The sequence below is a fragment of the Cucumis sativus genome, chromosome 2 (assembly GCF_000004075.3).
Source record: "Cucumis sativus cultivar 9930 chromosome 2, Cucumber_9930_V3, whole genome shotgun sequence".
NCBI lineage: Eukaryota > Viridiplantae > Streptophyta > Magnoliopsida > Cucurbitales > Cucurbitaceae > Cucumis > Cucumis sativus.
In genome coordinates, this window is record NC_026656.2 from 10,473,030 (window position 1) to 10,491,246 (window position 18,217).

Consider the following 18,217-nt stretch of genomic DNA (forward strand, 5'->3'; position numbering starts at 1 on the left):
TTTATGTCAAGTTAATAGGAAGAAAGAGTGTAGTGAGTCAAGATCGTTGGTTGTCTCATCTCATTCTTTTCTCTAACAACTTTCTCTACAGATTTTTTTGTAAGAAAATTTTCTACTCTAAATAAATTTTTGTTTAAAAAACCTCTCTTTCCTTTTCCAAATAACAAGGGTCCCTATTTATAGACTCGTGGGTACCATAAATTTAAAAAAAAAAACAATAAGAATAAAAATCAAAATAGTTTCATTTCCTAAAATAAATAAATAAAATAAAATGAGATATCTTGAGATTTTGTGCAAAGTTAATTAATAAATTAAATGGATATTAAAAGATTTTTTTTAATTTTTTTTCTTTTTTTCCTAAAATGATATAAAATAAGTCAAATATTTTATTAATTTATTTAGAAAGAAGACGAAGACGAAGTCGAAGTCGAAGAGGAGAAGGCCTGGTCGGAAAGAAGACGAATTTGAAGATGAAGAAGAAGAAAAGGGAGAACAGTGTACTATGTCGGGGAGACGAAGAAGAAAAGATGAAAATTAAATCAAGTTGAGAATTTAATTTAAGAGGAAAGGAGGAAATTAAAAATTAAAAAGAGTAAAAAAAAATGTAAAAAGTAAACATAAAAAAGGGAAAACTTTTTTTTTGACTTTTTTAAAATGTGAAGTACATTAAACTAGACTTGACGTTTTTAATGTGTCAAGTATTGAATTTTTTTAAAAAAAATATATGCATTTTTTCAATTTTGTTATTCTTGACGTTTTATCATCTTACTAGACAGTTTTAATAAAAACTGTCAAGTATAACAAAACAACAAGTGTCAAGTAAGGTTGTTTTTGTAGTAGTGTCGTCTCTAAAAAAATAAATATGGATGCTTCTTGGAGTAATCTCTCTCAACCCATGAGGAGACTTAATTAGGTTCTTCGTGACTCCTTTGAATTTCTGATTCGTGTGGGTTAGAGATGAACACTTTTCATAATATCAAACAATCCTGGAGGGGCTAGAGCTTTTCAAGGTTGCAGATCATTGATGAATTCCATTCCAAGTCCAAGGTTCTCCAAGTGGAAATTGACGCCTTGAAGTTGAATTGATCAAGTTACTCAACTTTGAAGTTGTTCATCTAACCAAGATGGAATTCATGCCTCTTAGTGCTCAGTATGTCTGAGTTGCTTTTGAAGGTTGGAGAAGGTAGCTTTGGATATATTCGAGTAGGTCTTCTACTTATACAAAGATGAAGAGATTTTTTGGATAGATAGATCTCCTAGTTGGTTAGCCTCTCTGCTGTAAATGAGGACTTCAATCCTTATTTTCTTCTTAAGGTTTGGCGCCACAATATATACTGTTCTCTACTCCAAGAAAAGAAGTACAAAAAACAAATCTACAATGTAGCCACTACATCCAGTAATTTTTCAGAAGAGATTACGTCGAAAGCGTTATGGTTACAGATTCAGATTCAAGTGTAATAATATAAAATGAGAATATAATTAGAGATAGTTTGCAGTCGTGAGAGAGAGAGGATATATAATGGTACCAGTGGTGATAAATGAAAGGCACTAAAAAGGGTTGTTCACATAATCTAGTAAATAATAAGGGAAAGAGCTAATTAGGGACTAATTTGGAAATCAGATTGTTTGGAAGTTTGATGGACGGAATCAGATTCCAATGGTGACTTATTTTGAAGCTTTTGTTCATCATCTTGTTTGCCCCATAACAGCAAATACAGCCCTATGATGACGATACCTCCACCAACAATGCTACACAAATACAAATTTACTATTACTAACTTTTTTATATGCATCCAATAAATTTTCCCAACTTTTTAATTTTGAAACCTAGGATTAATTTAGATATATCAATAATAAAACAAACAAACTTCTCATTCAGCACGTTAAACTTCTTATTTATATCTAGTTTATTACTTAATTATTTGTTTTAGAAATTAAATCTTAAAAGCAATAACCTTAAAAAGTTCCTTTCTTTTATTTTTCACTTTTCCCCTCTGTTTCAACAACCAACCTAAAAATTTGAAAACTTAAAAAAAAAATTGTTTCTTGTGTTTAATATTTGACTAAAATTTCAAATAATTTTTCAAACAAGTCAAAAACTATAGTAGAGAATTTAAAAGAGAAAAAAAAGCATAAATTTCAAAAACTAAAAACTAAAATTAGTATTGTAGTGAACCAGACTTAAAAATAGTTTTAAAGATTTTTTTAAAAAAATACCATAATAAATTAAAATATTTACAAATCAAAATTTTGGAGTGTCATTCAATACTACTAATAAAAGAATATTAGTGTCTACCAATATTTATTATCGATAGAATTTGAAAATTTTACTAAATATGGTAAATATTTTGCTATTTTTGATAATTTTTCTTTAAAAACTTAATTTTTGTTTATTTTAGAATTTGGTTAAGAAATTATCAAAAGTAAACAAGCATTAAAAAAAATATGTTGGTTAACTATTTGAATTTTGTTTTCTAGTTTTAAGAAAATAATAAGCCTATGAATTCATTATGCCTCAAACCTATTTTGTTCCTAATTTAACTTCTACCTATTTTCTTCCTAATTTAACTTCTACTAATGTTTTAAAAAATCAAGTGAAAATTTTAAAACTAGTTAAAGTATTCTTTAAAATCTTGTTTTTGTCGTTAAAATTGATTAAGAACTGAGGATCAAGTCTTGTATTTAAGTAAAAGATGTCAAGTTATATTTTAAAAAAATAATAATAATAATAATAATAATGAAATGATTACCGAAATGGAATTTTTTTTATGGCAAATTTAACATTTATTTGAGTTAGAAGTTGATTACCTGCCCAAGTAAAGCTTTTGTCCAACTACAAAGTAAGATAAAAGAGCAACCAAAATGGAACCAAGTGGGTTGTACATTGTCACAAAAACTGGCCCTCTTTCTTCTGTGCACCATAGTTGTATATATATAATAATACTTGAGCACATAAGTCCCTGCAACAAAAAATGGCGCTTTTCAAATTTTATTTAGTTTCCTTTGCTAATCATTTCAATTTTTTTCTTCTAAAAATTAAATTTATTTCCTTTCTTTTATCTTATAAAATGGTTACCAAACGCGGTAAGGGATTTCAGCTCAATAAATTTCCTTACTGCATAAATAATGGCCCAGAGGTCAATGTTGAATCCAATATTCCAAACTCCTGCCTTGTGTTGTGTCGACACTGTGTACACAGCTGTTTGTACTGCTCCAAACAGGTTCATCCACGTCGTTAACGACAACGGTGCTGGGTATCGCTTTAACGTAAAAGCCTACAGTTTTCAATATCGAAAAGTTTAAACTTAATCGTTACGTGTATCTTTTGAAATGATTTGTAAGATATGAGGGATTAAGAAATTAAAGAATTTATGCGAAATGGTACTTTTGGTTATCCTTGAGGTTTAAGCACGTTATAAGTTTTAAGTTTTGTGTAGTGAGATTTTAGGTTCATCTAACATAGTAAGTACTTTAGGTGAAAAAAAGTAAGGATTACTATAAATGATTAAGGACCTGCAAAATGTAGGAAATGGCCCAAGAAAGGCAGCTTGAAACGGTAAGAAGTGAACCCTTAAGCCAATCCTCATGGAGATGATAAGTAGCTTTGTGTTGAATATGGATGAGAGGTTGGCATACATTTCTAATTATAGGTCCTTTATAGAATGTCATTATCAACACACCACCCAATGAAACCAATGTCCCCATTACTTTTGCTATTCCTTTTGGATTGTCAAACTCGACAACTTCCAATCTGTCCATATACACCATCATTACAACATATAGTTAGAGTAGAATGTATTTGATAACGTTTATGTTTCTTATAAACAAATATTGATTCTTTAAATTTGTAAAAATTGACATAATTGAACCTGACCACAACCGCAATTATAAATGTTAAGCCAGCTATAGTGTTGAGCATTGATGTGATAAAAGTGGGAGATGTGTATCTCAAGCTTGCAAAGTATGTGTTGGTACTCAAAGTTACCCTGCATTTTCATCGTTTCATTGTCATTTTAATTTAATCTCTAAACTTTATAATATTTGAATGAATTAAATAGGTAACAATAATAATCAAAACTCTACCCCAGGAGAGAAAGAACAAAAATCTCCAAGAATAGTGCCAATGTGATCCTTGGTCTTAATTTCCTACATGTTATAATGAAATTTTGACAGTGAGTAAAAATTGAAATACATAATCCTCAAATTTGAGAGGATAGAAACCGTAGTACCTTTGAAGATAAGAGGAAAATTGTCTCCTTTTTTCTATCTTTGATTACTGGAAATTAAAAAGAAAAAAAAAAAAAGAAAAAGACAATAGAAGAAGAGTCTTGAAACTTCTTAGATGAGTACCTTTCGAGAAAATAAGCAAAGGGAAGCAAGGTGATGGTAGCAAGAGTTTGTCGATAAGTGATGTGAACATGAGGATTCATGCCATGCTTGAAGGAAGCATCAACGAAAAAATACAAAAACGTGTAGCCAAACTGAGTAAAAATTATGAGGATGTGTGGCTTAAACCTAATAAAAAAAACTTGTAAGAAACAAACGTTCATCATGGCGATGCTCGATACCCACCTCTCCTCCTCACAATACAAGTTTATTAAGTTGAGTTTGAGAGAGTACATATATAGAACTTGGTTTTCAAATATCAAGTTGATAAAGAAAAGTTATTTGGTGAAGCATTAATTCTTAGTGTATGTAGTTGTCACAATCCTATATCTTTTGTGGCATTACATTACATATTCCAAATTCAAAGAGGACAAATACCTTCCTTTTATTTTACTCATCAAACTATTTTGGGCTATTTAGAATATGTAAAAAAAGATTTATTTTAATTATAGAATTGAGTGTATATGGGAATGATTTGGTTTAACTTTTAGTAAGATATATATTAAATAAACTAGTGGTATAGGTAGTGATTAATTCTTATTTGACAAATTTTGATTATGGAAAGTAAATGGGAAATATGAGACGAAAATGGAGGAGGGATATGAGTGTCGGAAAGATTGAAAAACCAAGGATCTGATTTATTATATTAAAACAACAATTGGGAGTGAATCCAATTCTTAATGATTTTTTGTGTATGATCCTCTTACCCAAAACATCCAGAGTGATTTTATTCGTTGCTATTCGACAGTTGCATTATATGTCGCCAACATAATTCTTACGTCAATGATTGTATTCAGGTTCCAATTTCTCTTTTGACTCACCATTTTACAAAGTTTCTATTCTCCAAATTTTTGTTTTTATGAAATATTAAAAGTTAATATTGTCACGTTTTGAAAATATAAGATTATTTTTAGAATAAAAGAAAAAAGTTAGAACGGTTGAAAAATACTTTACAAAAAGTTATTCTAACGTCATGTAATTCATAAAAAAGGGAAAAAAAAAAAAAGGGAAACAAACGTCCAATTGATTTAAGCAACTGCTAAAGTTTAGACTTTACCGAATGTTTGGTTTAAAGTTTTACAGATCCGAAGAAAATAGTATACCTAAAAATAACGTCTAAAAAAAGTTTGCAAGAAACTAAGGATTACTTTACAGTCATGTGCTCATTGTACAAAAGAAGAGGTATCACACACCTCCACTTGTTCCTGTTTAACAAATAATCCCTAAAGTTTAAACCACTATGTAAGGAGGCATTTGGGTGACTGTAATGTCATGTAATAAAAGAATCAACCTTTTGATAGAATATTTTGAACTTAATTTGTAATACAAAACTCACTCCATTCTCATAATTTTTAATTCAAATCCAATTTTCATTCCATCCTCAATTCCTCAGGCATTCCAACATCATCTCTAAACTTTCAGTAATCATAATTACATTCTAGCTTTCCGAACAACCCCTAAAAGTGCAGCACTTTTACTTTATCCATAGTTTAGAATCCAACAACAGTGAATAGAACAAAGACTAGTTATTCTCAAAGTAAATGGAATGTGCATCCATTCATCAGTTACCACTAGGCAATTCGAACTGATTGAGAGTGGATAAAATAATCAATCAAATACTCGGTCAAAATACATAAGTATAACTCGACGATAATTAACAGATACGAAGATGAAGATGAAGATGAAAAGATTCTATAAAGAATCTGCACAAGGCCAAACCCTACAGTTTTAGTCGTATTACTCTAAAGTTTCATCGGATTGAAGGGAAAAAAAACCAATTCTTTTTCAGAAAAAACTGCTCACTGGCATCATTCTATCATATATCTTGCTTTCCCTTGCTTTGTAGAAAATATAAACAAAGATTGAACAGATATAAGAAAATTACGTGAAATTTTTCGTGGTTTGTTCAGACTGCAGCCAATATCCAGAGCATAATCAGAGCTGAAATGGTTACGGTTATCCAACTTAGGAAGGCTAAAACAACAGAGATTTGGAACTTCCGGCATTCCTTCCCAAAACTGCAGTGTCCTAAGTCGCTGAAGAACAAAACTGCTACCCCACCCGAGGCGGAAGCTGCAGCAAGAGACAATGTTGCTGTCACCTGCAAACCAATAAATTGATAAATGAATGAACTTCCGTAATAGTAATCACAGGACACAATCTTAAGCACCTTAGAATTCTCACCCAATCCCCAACAACAAAGAGGCTGACTAGAATAGGATTGTGAAGCATCTTCTTTCTTACCAATGCATATGCATCTAACAATGCCAACATTAAACTCCAAGTCACTTGCAGACCCATCGATGCAATCACATAGCTGCAAATCATGAGTGAATCATAAACCAGGAGTTCAATTTGTGTCCGAATATCATCCCAAATTTTCACAACACTTTACTGTATGATTGAGATTTTATTATATCCAATGAGCAATAATAACATTCTCAAGCAACCAAGAGTAGTAGTTGAGAGAAATGAGACATCAAAGGCACAGAGTAGTATGTAGGACAGGCAAATTTACATTTCATCTCAGATTCAATCGAGCTAGACCAATATCTTCGTACAGTATCAGAGGGTACCTCACAGTTCTTTCTACACATTTATCTTTACTAATTTCCCAGGGCATGTTAATGATTTAATGCAAAACATGGAAAGGGTTATTTCGAAAGAAACTCAATTGAACTTGTAACAAAATTTTCCCATATCAAAATGAATGAAAATGAAGAAGAATACTCTCAGCAAATACTATGCTCAAGAATGCAAAAACAGGTCTTGGAACACAAACGATAGAAAATAACCAAGGCAATAATCCCACACTTACCTTAAGACCCCAAAATTCCCCGTACAATTATTCAAAAGTTTCATAAAATCAAAGCTCAAATGGAGTGGACTACTCAAATCATAGCTATTTTCAAACTTGCAAGGCAAAAGCCATAACGAAAGCAGCCAAACCACCAGTAAAAGGCAAGGATCACAAATAGGATAAGACTAAGCAGCAGCGTTCCCAAAATTTCTAATTCAATCAAAGTATCACCCAGTCGTACATTACTAAAAAAAAAAAAAGACCTCTTGAGGAATATTCGATTTGAAATACAATCAATACTAAACATACCAAAAGAAGAAAAAGGCGCGAAGAGAATGAATAAATACCAAAAAGCTGTGAAGTTATAGAAGCCAATAGAAGTAGCCATGGAAGCAATAGACCCAGCAGCAAAAACACATTGCAAAATCCTCAACACAAAGCCAGTCAATGTCCCTGGAGTTCCAGGAAAATCCAACATATTTCCCCTTTACCCCAAATGAAAACACAATCACCAATAACAGATCCTAAATGTAACAACAAACCCCATTTCCTTATCCTCCTCCAATTCTCCATCCACAATCAGCAGAATACCCTCAAATCCCCACCATTCTCCAAATGAAAACCCAGAAAACCTAATGAGCAAAACACAAAGGGATCAACAGAATGAGAGGGCACGGATCCTTGAATCAACAGAGAAAAAACAGAGTAATGTGTTTGATGGTGGGTTCTGGTATGTGGGTTTTGAACCGATTACCAAACCTGGGTGCCATTGATGTTTAAGGAATCGAAATGGGAAGGAAGAAAAGTAGAAAAAAAGTAAAAATGAGAAATGAAAATCCCTAAATGGCGTTCTTCAGCAGCACGCGTTGATTGGCCCACCATATCCCTGTATTTTGGTGGGGTGTTTGTAGAACAAATTGAAAGGAATTGTTAAAAAGAAGACAACATTGGTGCTTGTGAAACTGAAAAACCACTTATGGGTGAACCAACAAGCACTCAACACTAAACAGTGGGTTTTCTTAATTCAACTTTACCTTTCCTTTCCTTTCCTTTTCTTTTTCTCTTTTTAATTATCTATTTTACTATCTTTGCCATCATTTTATGAATTCAATTTGTATGTTTTACAATAATTTTAAACTATGTCTAATTATGCTATTGCCTATATCTATATCCAATCTTACTCTATTAAACATGCCTCTTCCATTCCAAAATACTTTTACATATAACACATTCAAAATAAATAAACTGCAAATGAAATAAAATTTAGTGTACCAATCTATCATAATAAACTAAGTTGCTCTAAAATTAAAATAAATTCTCTTATATTTGTAAACATTTTTATAAATATTACTATACATTTAATTATTATACTCTATCATACTACTAAATGTAATTACCTTAATTTTTTATTTTTTATTTTTGATTAAAATGCTACTTTAATAAATGTAATTTCATATTTGTTCAATTCTAGTTTGCATGACTCAAATGTATAATTTTAGTTCAAATTAGTTGTCCTATTAATTTGATTGACTTTTAATTATTAGTTAGAAAATCATATTAATTTTATTAACTTTTAATTATTAGTTAAAAAATTATGCATTACATTACATCAAAGTGAGGTTAAGTTAACAATAATTAGTATGACTTTTGTCTCTGGATATTGTAATTCCAATTTCTAAGCTTATGATGGTTGTAATGAGAAAAAAAAAACCATACACGGAATGATGTTAGAAATCTTTTAAACAAAACTTTAAAATAAGCATATATTTAAATTTAAATAAAAATGTGATATATTTATTTAGATGCTAATTAGTAAATAATTATATCACAGTTAAAATTTAAAAATAAAACAAAATGAGATTGCTAAGTAGATACACGTTTTTCTTTTTTTATAATTTTGAAAGACCGTCTATGCTGTTATTGTAATTTCTTTACTGACATTGTTGTAAAAATGAGGTACAGCAGGAAAGGGAATATCGAGAAAATTATAATGTTAAAATAAATAAAATAGGATAAATAAGAAATTGGGAAAATAATATTATCCAAATTTCTCCACTATTTCCAATTTCTTTTCAAATTCAACCAATTTGTGTCACTTACCACCATCATACATTTTTATTTATAGGTAAAATGGTCACTAGGCAGTAGATCCAATGGATACCAATGCACAATAGCTATGTTATATTGAGATACGTGAATAACAAATGGGATAGTTATAATTTGACATTTGACAACAAATACTAAAAATAGACATCTATTTAGCATACTCGTAGACATTTAATTATGGAGATTTTTTGTTTTTTTTTATAAAATGGAAAATTTAGAAAATAGATTGTACCTTTGTATCCATTAAAAAAAATTATATTCTCCTCTTTCATCTCATCTCAATGTTTCTCTTACAAAAAAAATTAAACGACTTTCAAATTTTTATATATTCTCTTTGGAATTCTTAGAGTTTACATATATAGATATATATAATGAAATATTTATAAAATTGAAAACATGTTCATAAGCACAACTGTTGAAAACATGTTAATCCATTATATCTGGTTAGATCAAAATCATTATTATTGTTGAACCAAATTTGATTAAAAAAAAGAAGAAGAAAAAAAACCACTCCTTACTTTCATAACTATAGATTTATTGTCACTTCTACATGATATTTATCATTGTTATTAAATCATTTTTTATAAAAAATTTGACTGAGTTTAAAATTTATTTAAACTGTAAGGTCTAAGATTGGATATTTTAGAGTACATGAAAGAACCAAAATTGAACTAATTAACTGTGGATTTGTTTTTTAGAATGAAAGAAAGCAACTTTTTCTTCCTTTTTGTCCATTTCAAAATCTTAAACTTTTTCTTGGATAACGTAGGTATCTTTGAATATGGGTTTTGTAGAATTTTTTTTTCTAAAAACATACTTTTAAATTGTATTAATAAAAAATGGGGCAAGTGGAAATCTAATGTCAAAAAGTGAAGTCGTGTATTTAGTACACGACTTCACTAAATCATAGACCAAGTACACGTCTACAGGTCGAAATCTAATTGGAGTAGTGGACCCAATCTACGACTTGTGACTGGAGTCATGTACCGACACGACTTCGGTGTACACGACTCCAGTCATGTATATGCTTTCTGACAGTCAACTCTATCAACTGCAGAGTTGATAGAGTTGTGTACTGGATACACAACTTCGATACTTTAAAACCTAGCCGCTGAGCTTTTTCTTTCCATCTTTTCATCTTACCTTCTGCCTCTCATTTGTCATCTGCCTTCCTTCAATCTTCACAAAAACCTTCCATCCTTCATAAAAATTTAGCAATCTTTACATCCTTCACAAAAAATCAGCAACCAAGAGCCTCCCTCGCAGTCGAGCTTCACGAAAAGTCTTCCTTGCCTTCCATTTTGCATTCTAATTTTATCGTCAATATGTATATTTTTATTTATTTATTACTTAACTAAGTCATAGACGGGATAGACAATTTTTGGTTATATTGTTTGATTTTAGGGATAAAAATTACTTGTTATAAAAAATATTTGAATTTAGATTTATTATTTGATTTTAGTTATATGGTTTGATTTTAGTTCTATCATTTGATTCTTAGGGATAAAAATTGCTTGATTTTGTTGTCAAAATTATTTAAATTTTGATTTCTTATTTGATTTTAGTTATATTGTTTGATGTTATTTGAAATTATTTGGTTTTACAGAATCTATTTAATTTTAGATTTTAGGGATAAAAATTAGGGGTCTTTTAAAAAATACAACAAATTCCTAAAATATTTACACTTGATATAACAATTTAAAAAACTAAGAAAGCTCATAGGTCCATAATGAAAAATACCAAAAATGTCCTGTGATTAATTGGCATCTAACTCTAGTAGAATATTTGAAAAACAATCGTATAGATTTGACTATTTTTCCTACACAATCATTTAGATTTGCTCGTCTACATTTAGCTACCCAAATCTAAACAATTTTTTTAGGATTATTTGATACACGATCGTTTAGATTTGACTTTTTTTTCAAGATTCTTTATATTTGGTAGACTATCTTGAACAACTAACCGTTTGAAAAAGATATAAAAAAAATCTATCTTTTAAATTTGGTAGATGGGTTCAATAACAGTTTGGTAATTTTTTATAAAAAAAATGGCAGAAGAAAAGAAGAAAGACGATGAAGAGAGAAAAAAATTGCAAATGAGAAAGAGAAGAAAGACGATGAAAATGAAGGACAAATCTAGAATAATTTTTTAAAAAATGGTCAACTTAATGAAATTTTTTATTTTGTTACATGGGTCGTAAACGTTTACTATATTTATGAAAATTAACTTAAAAATTACTCGATTTTGTTATAAAAATGATTTGAATTTAGATTTGTTATTTGATTTTAGTATATTGTTTGATGTTATTTGAAATTATTTGATTTTAGAAAAATTATTTGAATTTAGGTATGTTATTTGAATTTTGGAAAATTACTTGATTTCAGATAAATTATTTGATTTTAGGAAAATTATTTGATTTATGAACAATTTTGATTTTAGTTATGTTAGTTTTTAATTTCGGTACAACGATAGGTTTATTTAAATTTTGATTTTAGGGAAATAATAGTTTAGGAAGTTTAAATGTAATTATTTAATTATAGGTATGTTGTTTGAAATTATTTGAGTTTAGGTATTTTAAATTTTGAGAACTTGGCTTAAATTTTAGTGTATGGATATGTTAATTATACAACTTAAATTCATACTTTTGTATCGTGTAATTATTTAATTTTATGTTTTTGAAATTTTATTTATTAAGTTGGGCATGTAATATTTTGAATTCATCACTATGTTATTACATCAATACTTTTTTACAATATATGTAGCCAGCTATATCTACACTCTTCTCATCGCTCACAGTTTGTATGAGATACCTCCTTCATACAGTTGTTTTGAGTTGTCGAAGGAGAGAGATAGGGTCCTAGCACACGATACCCTTTGATCAGCAAAAGATGGCGTACTTAGAGGCTGTTGGATTTCTTTGGTTTTCCATATAGGATTCGTGCAGTTGGATTGACACATTATTACTACTTTGGTCAAGCGTTGGAGTCTAGAGATCTACACATTTCATTTGTCCCGTGGGGGAATGCACGGTCACACTACAGGATGTTTCGATCCAGTTGGAGTTACCGGTGGATAGTGAGCCAGTTGTAGGATCGTTAACATATAGCTGAAAGCAAGTATGCAAAGATTTCTTGGGAGTTCACTAGAAGAAATATGGGCTTTAGTCTAGGTGAAAAAAATGATTTTTTCTCTTCGTTTTTGGAAAGGCTGATCAATGTCGGTTTTAAACCTACATTAATGATATGAGTTTAATGTCGTTTTTAAACCTACATTAATTATCTGTCCATTTTTTTTAATTCTTTTATTATGTAAAAATTGACATTAATGATATTTCAATTTTTAATAATTTTTTATTTGGTAAAAACAGACATTATTGAACCTCCGCATTTTTAATTTATTTTTTAATTTTTTTAAGTTCTAAAAATTAAATTTCCCTCTCTCTTTCTTACTTTACTAATTCGCTGTCGGTCATTTCTTTTCGGATTTTTTTAAAAAATAATGTGTTTTGTGTAAATATTTTGAAAAATAGGGTTGTTGGGAAAGAAATTATAAAAATAAGGTTGTTTCCAAAACTATTTTTAAAAATAAGAATAAGGTTGTTTCCAAAAATTATAAGTCTTTGATGGATATTTTTGTAAATTAATAAAGAATTTTAAAGTATATATATATAAAAAAAATTAATTTTAAATAACAAAACTTTAAAAAACATAACAAAATAATACAGTATATGCGTGATAGATCAAGATAGGCTACTATCTATCCTAATACAGATATATACAAAGAGTGATTTACGGCGATCGACCATCATAGATAGAATGTGATGTTTTTCTATATTTATAAAAAAAAAAAAAAAAATTGTTCACTTTGCTATATTTGAAAATAGTCCAAAAATATAATATTATTTCTATATTGCAAAAAAAAATATTTAATTTAACAAGTTGCTATTAATACTCAAATTCACCAAGGGAATAATACATGATATTTTGTGTATTTATATAGAATAATCTTTAACATTGAAGATATCTATTAACATATAACATATGGAAGTTGAAACTTTGGGTTTACAGATATATGTAACATATTGATGGATATTTCCATCCAGACTAGCTACTGTACCATCATATATCAGAAAACAATATTGAGATTTCACACATGGAATTATAGGACGACATTTCAAATTACTTTGCATATTATTGTTGTTCAAAGTTTGAAGTGTTCAAGAGCAGAGATGCCATTGAGGCCTTTGTGATAGTAATGAGCCACATAGTCTTTGATGGAAGTTTCTCTATAAATGTCTGGATTTTCCTCTGATCTTAACTCCTTAAGAGGTCCAAAAACTAAACCATTTTCTGGTGCAAGATTGCACCTAAAGAAACTTGCCACTGAGATTCTTGGCCCTCTCTTATTTGCTAAAACCCTATGATTCACACTTAGGAACGTATCATTTGACATCAGCTGCAACCAAATATAATATACATAGTAACATATAGTAAAATCACTTCCATATAATGAATAATCAAAACATCTTGTCGTTGATTGTCCATGATTATGTTGATTTTTCTTGGTGAGTATTCTTTTTGTTATTTTTGTATATATTATTTCGTTTTCATTTTTAAAATTAATTATATTGTATTTAGGAATTAATTATTTTCATTTATATAAATTAGAACTATTTTGTTTCACTTGGGACCATTTCTAACTTAGAATATTAAACATCTTGAATATTTGAAGACTCATCTAAAATAAATTATTATAATTTCAAGGGTCAAATTATTTCAAGATATATATATAGTTGAGCATGTTAAGATAGCTATGCGGCTTGTCTAACTAATCTTGGAACTTCTTTTTAAAACCGTGAATTGGTAAGGGCTTGTTTGGTAGGCAAATCTAGAAGTAGAATTTTGAGAATATGATATTAAAAAGAAACAAAATTTTATTCTATGTTATATTTGAAAACATTTCTACGGTAAAATATATTACATAATATATAATCTATTGTAGTAAGGGGATGTTGTTTTTTAAAGTTAAAAAGATGTTCACATATTGATGTAATTCGGAAGGTTTGAATTTGAGTGGATGGGGAGATGAAAATGGTATTGAAATGTATTAGTTAAAAAGATGGAATTAGTTACCTGCATGAAATCGCCCATGTTAACAACAAAAGCTCCTTCGATGGGATGAACATCAACCCAGCGATCCTCATGGCGGACTTGAAGTCCACCCAACTCATCCTGCAAAAGCACCGTCAAAAAACTACTATCCGTATGATCTGTGGTTCCCCATGTCATTTCCGGCTGTGGGCACGGCGGATAGTAATGACAGAACATTACCATTCCATCTCCACAACCCAATTCCTTCAACCGATTACTCCCCACTCCTAATCCCTCCCCTAAATATTCAAGTAAAATATCCCCCAATTCCTTCACCATTCTCGAATATTCCACTATCGCCTCCCTCGATACTTCCGGTATCTCCTCCTCCTCCACCCCACGCGGTGCCACCACCACCGTCAACGTGTCCCTCCAATTCGTCGACACCCCTTTGAACAAATCAAAATTCGTATTGAAAAGTATCTTCCTCTGGAAATCTCTCGAGTACAGATCCTTCTTCATTTCCTCTTCTTGCTCGTGAAACCGCCGGATTCCGGCCATCATCTCCTTCATTACGCTTAATGGAACCCCATGGTTGAGGATTTGAAAGAATCCCCAATTCTTACAAGCGTCTTTGATTTCGTTTATTATTTTTACTCTGTTTTTGTGAGAATCTTGTAGATCGATAACGGGGATTGTTAAATTCTTGGCGTCTGTTTTACCTGCTAATTTCTCCTCCGCCGCAGCTGCAGGGGAAGAGATAAGGGACGCCGCCGATTGATTGTCGTGGCAGAAGATTCTTGGGAGTTGGGAAACGCCGGCATCCGCCAAACCTTTCACTCCCAATTTGGTATTGTGGAAAGCTTCGAGATCGGCCTGACGGTCGTAAGAATTGAAAACTTGTATAGGGGTGTTCATAGCTTGTTTGATGTGTTTTTGAATTGAGTGGTGAATTTGTGTGTAAGGAATGAGAATAGTGAAGAGGGTTTATATAGATGACTCTTCATAACATCAATAATTGAATGCTGATGTGGAAAAGGGTTAATCTCTTAAGATATTTAATTGATCTCTTAAATATTCAATAGGAAAGTGTATGATTTTTGGACTTTTTCTTTTTGAATTGGGAATATTTTGTTCTTTGTGTCTTGTCAAATGAGTACATAATAAAAATTTTATCATGTGTCTCAATCTATCTGGTTGAAAAATTATTTAAATTCAAACTAGGATTCTCATCTTGCTTGCTCATACTTGTTAGTATTCGATCTCAAATGGATACCTAAATTTTAGGTCGGGTGAAAAGATAAGTAAATGTGGCTTTTGTGAATATCTTCACACCCTATCCACCAGTCGAGTGAATGGTGTAATAGTACAAAATAATAGACTTATATTTTTGCTAAAATTAATTTTGAAATACTTTTAATATATTTTTTATCATCACAAATGTTGCAAACGTTTTGTTGGTTGAACCATTCCGTTCGCTTTGATTGTTTTGATCATTTCGATATGTTGAACCGTTGCCACGTTTGGCCGTTATGTTTTTGTTCCATTATATATACACACCTCATTTCTCATTTCATTACAACAAATCAAATCGAATCAGAATTGTCGGCTCGTACACAGGCCTGTCAAGCTGATTGCCCAATGCGAGACGCGTAAACAGAATCCACGAAGGAAAACTCTGTCACTCATGATGGCAGAAGTACGATAAAGGCCGGCTAGTTAGTGCAAAAGAACGGGGGTCGTTCGTTGGAGGCAAGACAACCGGGTGTTACAACTATGAAGAAATCATCAACTGACAGAAGTCCAACAATGAGTGTTGGTGACAAACAATATGTATTGTCGTGTCTTGTTGATTTTCCCTATATGAAGAAGGAGCCTCAGACTCGTAACCTTGTAAAGAAGTGGAAGCATAGATCAGACACTGTTCGAGCCAATTTAGAGAAAGTCTCGAAGCGGCTGAGAAGATGGGCAGATGGGAGGCATCGCCCCTTGGACCTTCACCTGGAAGGTCAGGATATCATGACGTCGCGACCTGAACAGATGTGGTTTCGGAAGATACGAAGATCTCCACCTCGTGAGAGCACACGAGGAATCAACGAAAGTTGAAGAAGAAGACCCATGGAAGAAGTTCGTGGTGAAGCAGAAAAGCCTCCTCATGGAAGAAGCCTGTGGAAGATGTAACAAGACCGTAAAGCGTGGAGGCAGAAGATCGAATGATTTCAGCTTTGCCAGTCGACGGGGACGTCAACTGTTTAAGTGGGGGAGTGTGTCACGGACATATTTTTCCAAAGTGTGTTTACCTTTGGTTATATGCTCTGATTACCCCCAGTTTATCTCATCTTTAGTTTTCATAACTAGTTTAGGTATTTGCTTTTCATTCTAGGTCATAAAGCTTGGGTGTGACGTTTCGGCATTTTCATATGCAAGCCTGCCAGAGAAGAAAATGTTCAAAATGTACTATAGGGGAGGCATACCAGTTGAATCCCCGCCCAAGCATTAGTTGTACTCTTTGCAAGCAACCCTTTTTCCTTGCAATTGACAGTCTTTAATGCTTATTGTAACGTCTATTTCAATGTATTTCTTTCTTTTCCGCGTTTTATAAATAAAATTTCCCTAAAACACAAACGAAGGTTAGGACATACATCAACGTTACCCACAACTCTTGAATTTTGATCGGCTGACTTGTTCATCTAGTTAGAACAAGTGCCGCACAATCGTCCGTCTCGAGGTTGAAACGCTACGATTGTGACACGCGGGAGGAAGAAGAAAGGGAAGAAATTTTCTTTTCTTTTCTTTTATTATTATTTTAAATAAATAAAATAATAAAAAAATATATATATATTATTATTATTATCACGTTTCCAAATTCCTTTCTACCCTCAACTTCTTTTCAAAAGAAAAAAATTTCTTCAACTAAACAAAATTTGTCTTAAAATAAATACCTTAGAGTTCGGGGTGTTACATGAGGCACCAAAAGTCACTAGCAAAATTAGTAAAGATTTTTGTAGTGGAGTTTTGGTTGATTAAGGTAGCATACGCAGTAGTCATTAGAGTAATATCAAGAATATCTTATTTAAATTTTTATGTTCGACAAATAGTGTCCACAAGATTTTTCTCATGGTTACGCCAATTAATTGCTAATCATAATACTTGCATTTTGACTACTTATAATAGTTTGATTTGAGATTGTCTTTGCCCTTGTTTTATCACGTGAAGATGAAGGAATAATTCTACAATTTATTTTTTGTATTACAGGTTAACTTTTACAAAAAAAAAAAAAGTATAGATAATTAATCATTTATGGTTATAAGTATAAAAAGAAAAGATTACTACCAATATGCAATTATTGTTCTAATAATTGTTGATAAACTTACACTCCCAACAAACATTTTTTCCATTTGAAAATTTATTGTTCTAATAATTGTTTTTTCCGTTTGAAAATTTATTGTTTTAATAATTTTGTTTTGCTTTGGATTTGTACTATGAAGAAAATATTTTATGAAAAATATATACTTTAATAAGAAAATAATGAAAAATATAATATACTGGTTGAAAATGTTTGATTCAGGGTGTATATTATTAACCAAATAATTTATTTAGCATAATTTCAAACATATTTTTTAACTCCAAACAATATTATTAAAATAAAAGTATGTTGTGTAAATATAAAATGAAATAAATGCTATCTCTTAAATTGTTTTTTTTGGAAAAAGTATATTTTAAATTTTAAATAAAACTTTGGCATTTGAGATGCAACACCTTATCGTCACTAGTTTGCACAAATAGAGGATTATACCGGAGTCCTTATACATCACCTCCTTTCTCATTTCATTAC

General features: G+C 30.8%; 3 protein-coding genes across 4 annotated transcripts; all 3 read right to left on the reverse strand.

Annotated features, from left to right (window-relative positions):
- Positions 1 to 1,374: 1,374 nt before the first annotated feature.
- Positions 1,375 to 4,613, reverse strand: LOC101221302 (WAT1-related protein At4g08300). The gene is made up of 7 exons (XM_004142211.3): positions 4,351 to 4,613; positions 4,084 to 4,146; positions 3,870 to 3,986; positions 3,514 to 3,751; positions 3,117 to 3,275; positions 2,809 to 2,960; positions 1,375 to 1,749 (listed from the first exon to the last, which is right to left on the reverse strand). The coding sequence occupies exons 1-7, from the start codon at positions 4,551 to 4,553 to the stop codon at positions 1,599 to 1,601; spliced, it is 1,083 nt and encodes a 360-aa protein (XP_004142259.1). The 5' UTR covers positions 4,554 to 4,613; the 3' UTR covers positions 1,375 to 1,598.
- A 1,302-nt stretch (positions 4,614 to 5,915) lies between these two features.
- LOC101220914 (CASP-like protein 5B3) lies at positions 5,916 to 8,194 on the reverse strand. Of its 2 annotated transcripts, none has more exons than XM_011650854.2 (3): positions 7,534 to 8,194; positions 6,631 to 6,703; positions 5,916 to 6,487 (listed from the first exon to the last, which is right to left on the reverse strand). In XM_011650854.2, exons 1-3 carry the CDS (start codon positions 7,662 to 7,664, stop codon positions 6,293 to 6,295), a joined length of 399 nt encoding a protein of 132 aa, XP_011649156.1. In that variant the 5' UTR covers positions 7,665 to 8,194; the 3' UTR covers positions 5,916 to 6,292. The 2 variants fall into 2 exon arrangements, with proteins under 2 accessions (XP_011649156.1, XP_004142183.1); XM_004142135.3 differs by having other exon boundaries at positions 6,571 to 6,703; positions 7,534 to 8,180.
- A 5,054-nt stretch (positions 8,195 to 13,248) lies between these two features.
- LOC101220285 (1-aminocyclopropane-1-carboxylate oxidase homolog 6) lies at positions 13,249 to 15,355 on the reverse strand. Its single transcript, XM_004142132.3, has 2 exons — positions 14,425 to 15,355; positions 13,249 to 13,747 (listed from the first exon to the last, which is right to left on the reverse strand). The coding sequence occupies exons 1-2, from the start codon at positions 15,298 to 15,300 to the stop codon at positions 13,493 to 13,495; spliced, it is 1,131 nt and encodes a 376-aa protein (XP_004142180.1). The 5' UTR covers positions 15,301 to 15,355; the 3' UTR covers positions 13,249 to 13,492.
- Positions 15,356 to 18,217: the final 2,862 nt, after the last annotated feature.

Excerpts from the sequence above, each read along its gene's own strand:
- LOC101220914 (XM_004142135.3), bottom strand. The coding sequence starts at position 7,664 with ATGTTGGATTTTCCTGGAACTCCAGGGACATTGACTGGCTTTGTGTTG. Across the intron at positions 6,704-7,533 it reads TATAACTTCACAGCTTTTTG|CTATGTGATTGCATCGATGG; the intron begins GTATTTATTCAT and ends CATGATTTGCAG. Across the intron at positions 6,488-6,570 it reads TCTTTGTTGTTGGGGATTGG|GTGACAGCAACATTGTCTCT; the intron begins GTGAGAATTCTA and ends ATTGGTTTGCAG.
- LOC101220285 (XM_004142132.3), bottom strand. The coding sequence starts at position 15,300 with ATGAACACCCCTATACAAGTTTTCAATTCTTACGACCGTCAGGCCGAT. Across the intron at positions 13,748-14,424 it reads ACATGGGCGATTTCATGCAG|CTGATGTCAAATGATACGTT; the intron begins GTAACTAATTCC and ends ATTTGGTTGCAG.
- LOC101221302 (XM_004142211.3), bottom strand. The coding sequence starts at position 4,553 with ATGATGAACGTTTGTTTCTTACAAGTTTTTTTTATTAGGTTTAAGCCA. Across the intron at positions 3,987-4,083 it reads TTTGTTCTTTCTCTCCTGGG|GGTAACTTTGAGTACCAACA; the intron begins GTAGAGTTTTGA and ends ATGAAAATGCAG. Across the intron at positions 3,276-3,513 it reads CCATTTCCTACATTTTGCAG|GCTTTTACGTTAAAGCGATA; the intron begins GTCCTTAATCAT and ends TGAAAACTGTAG.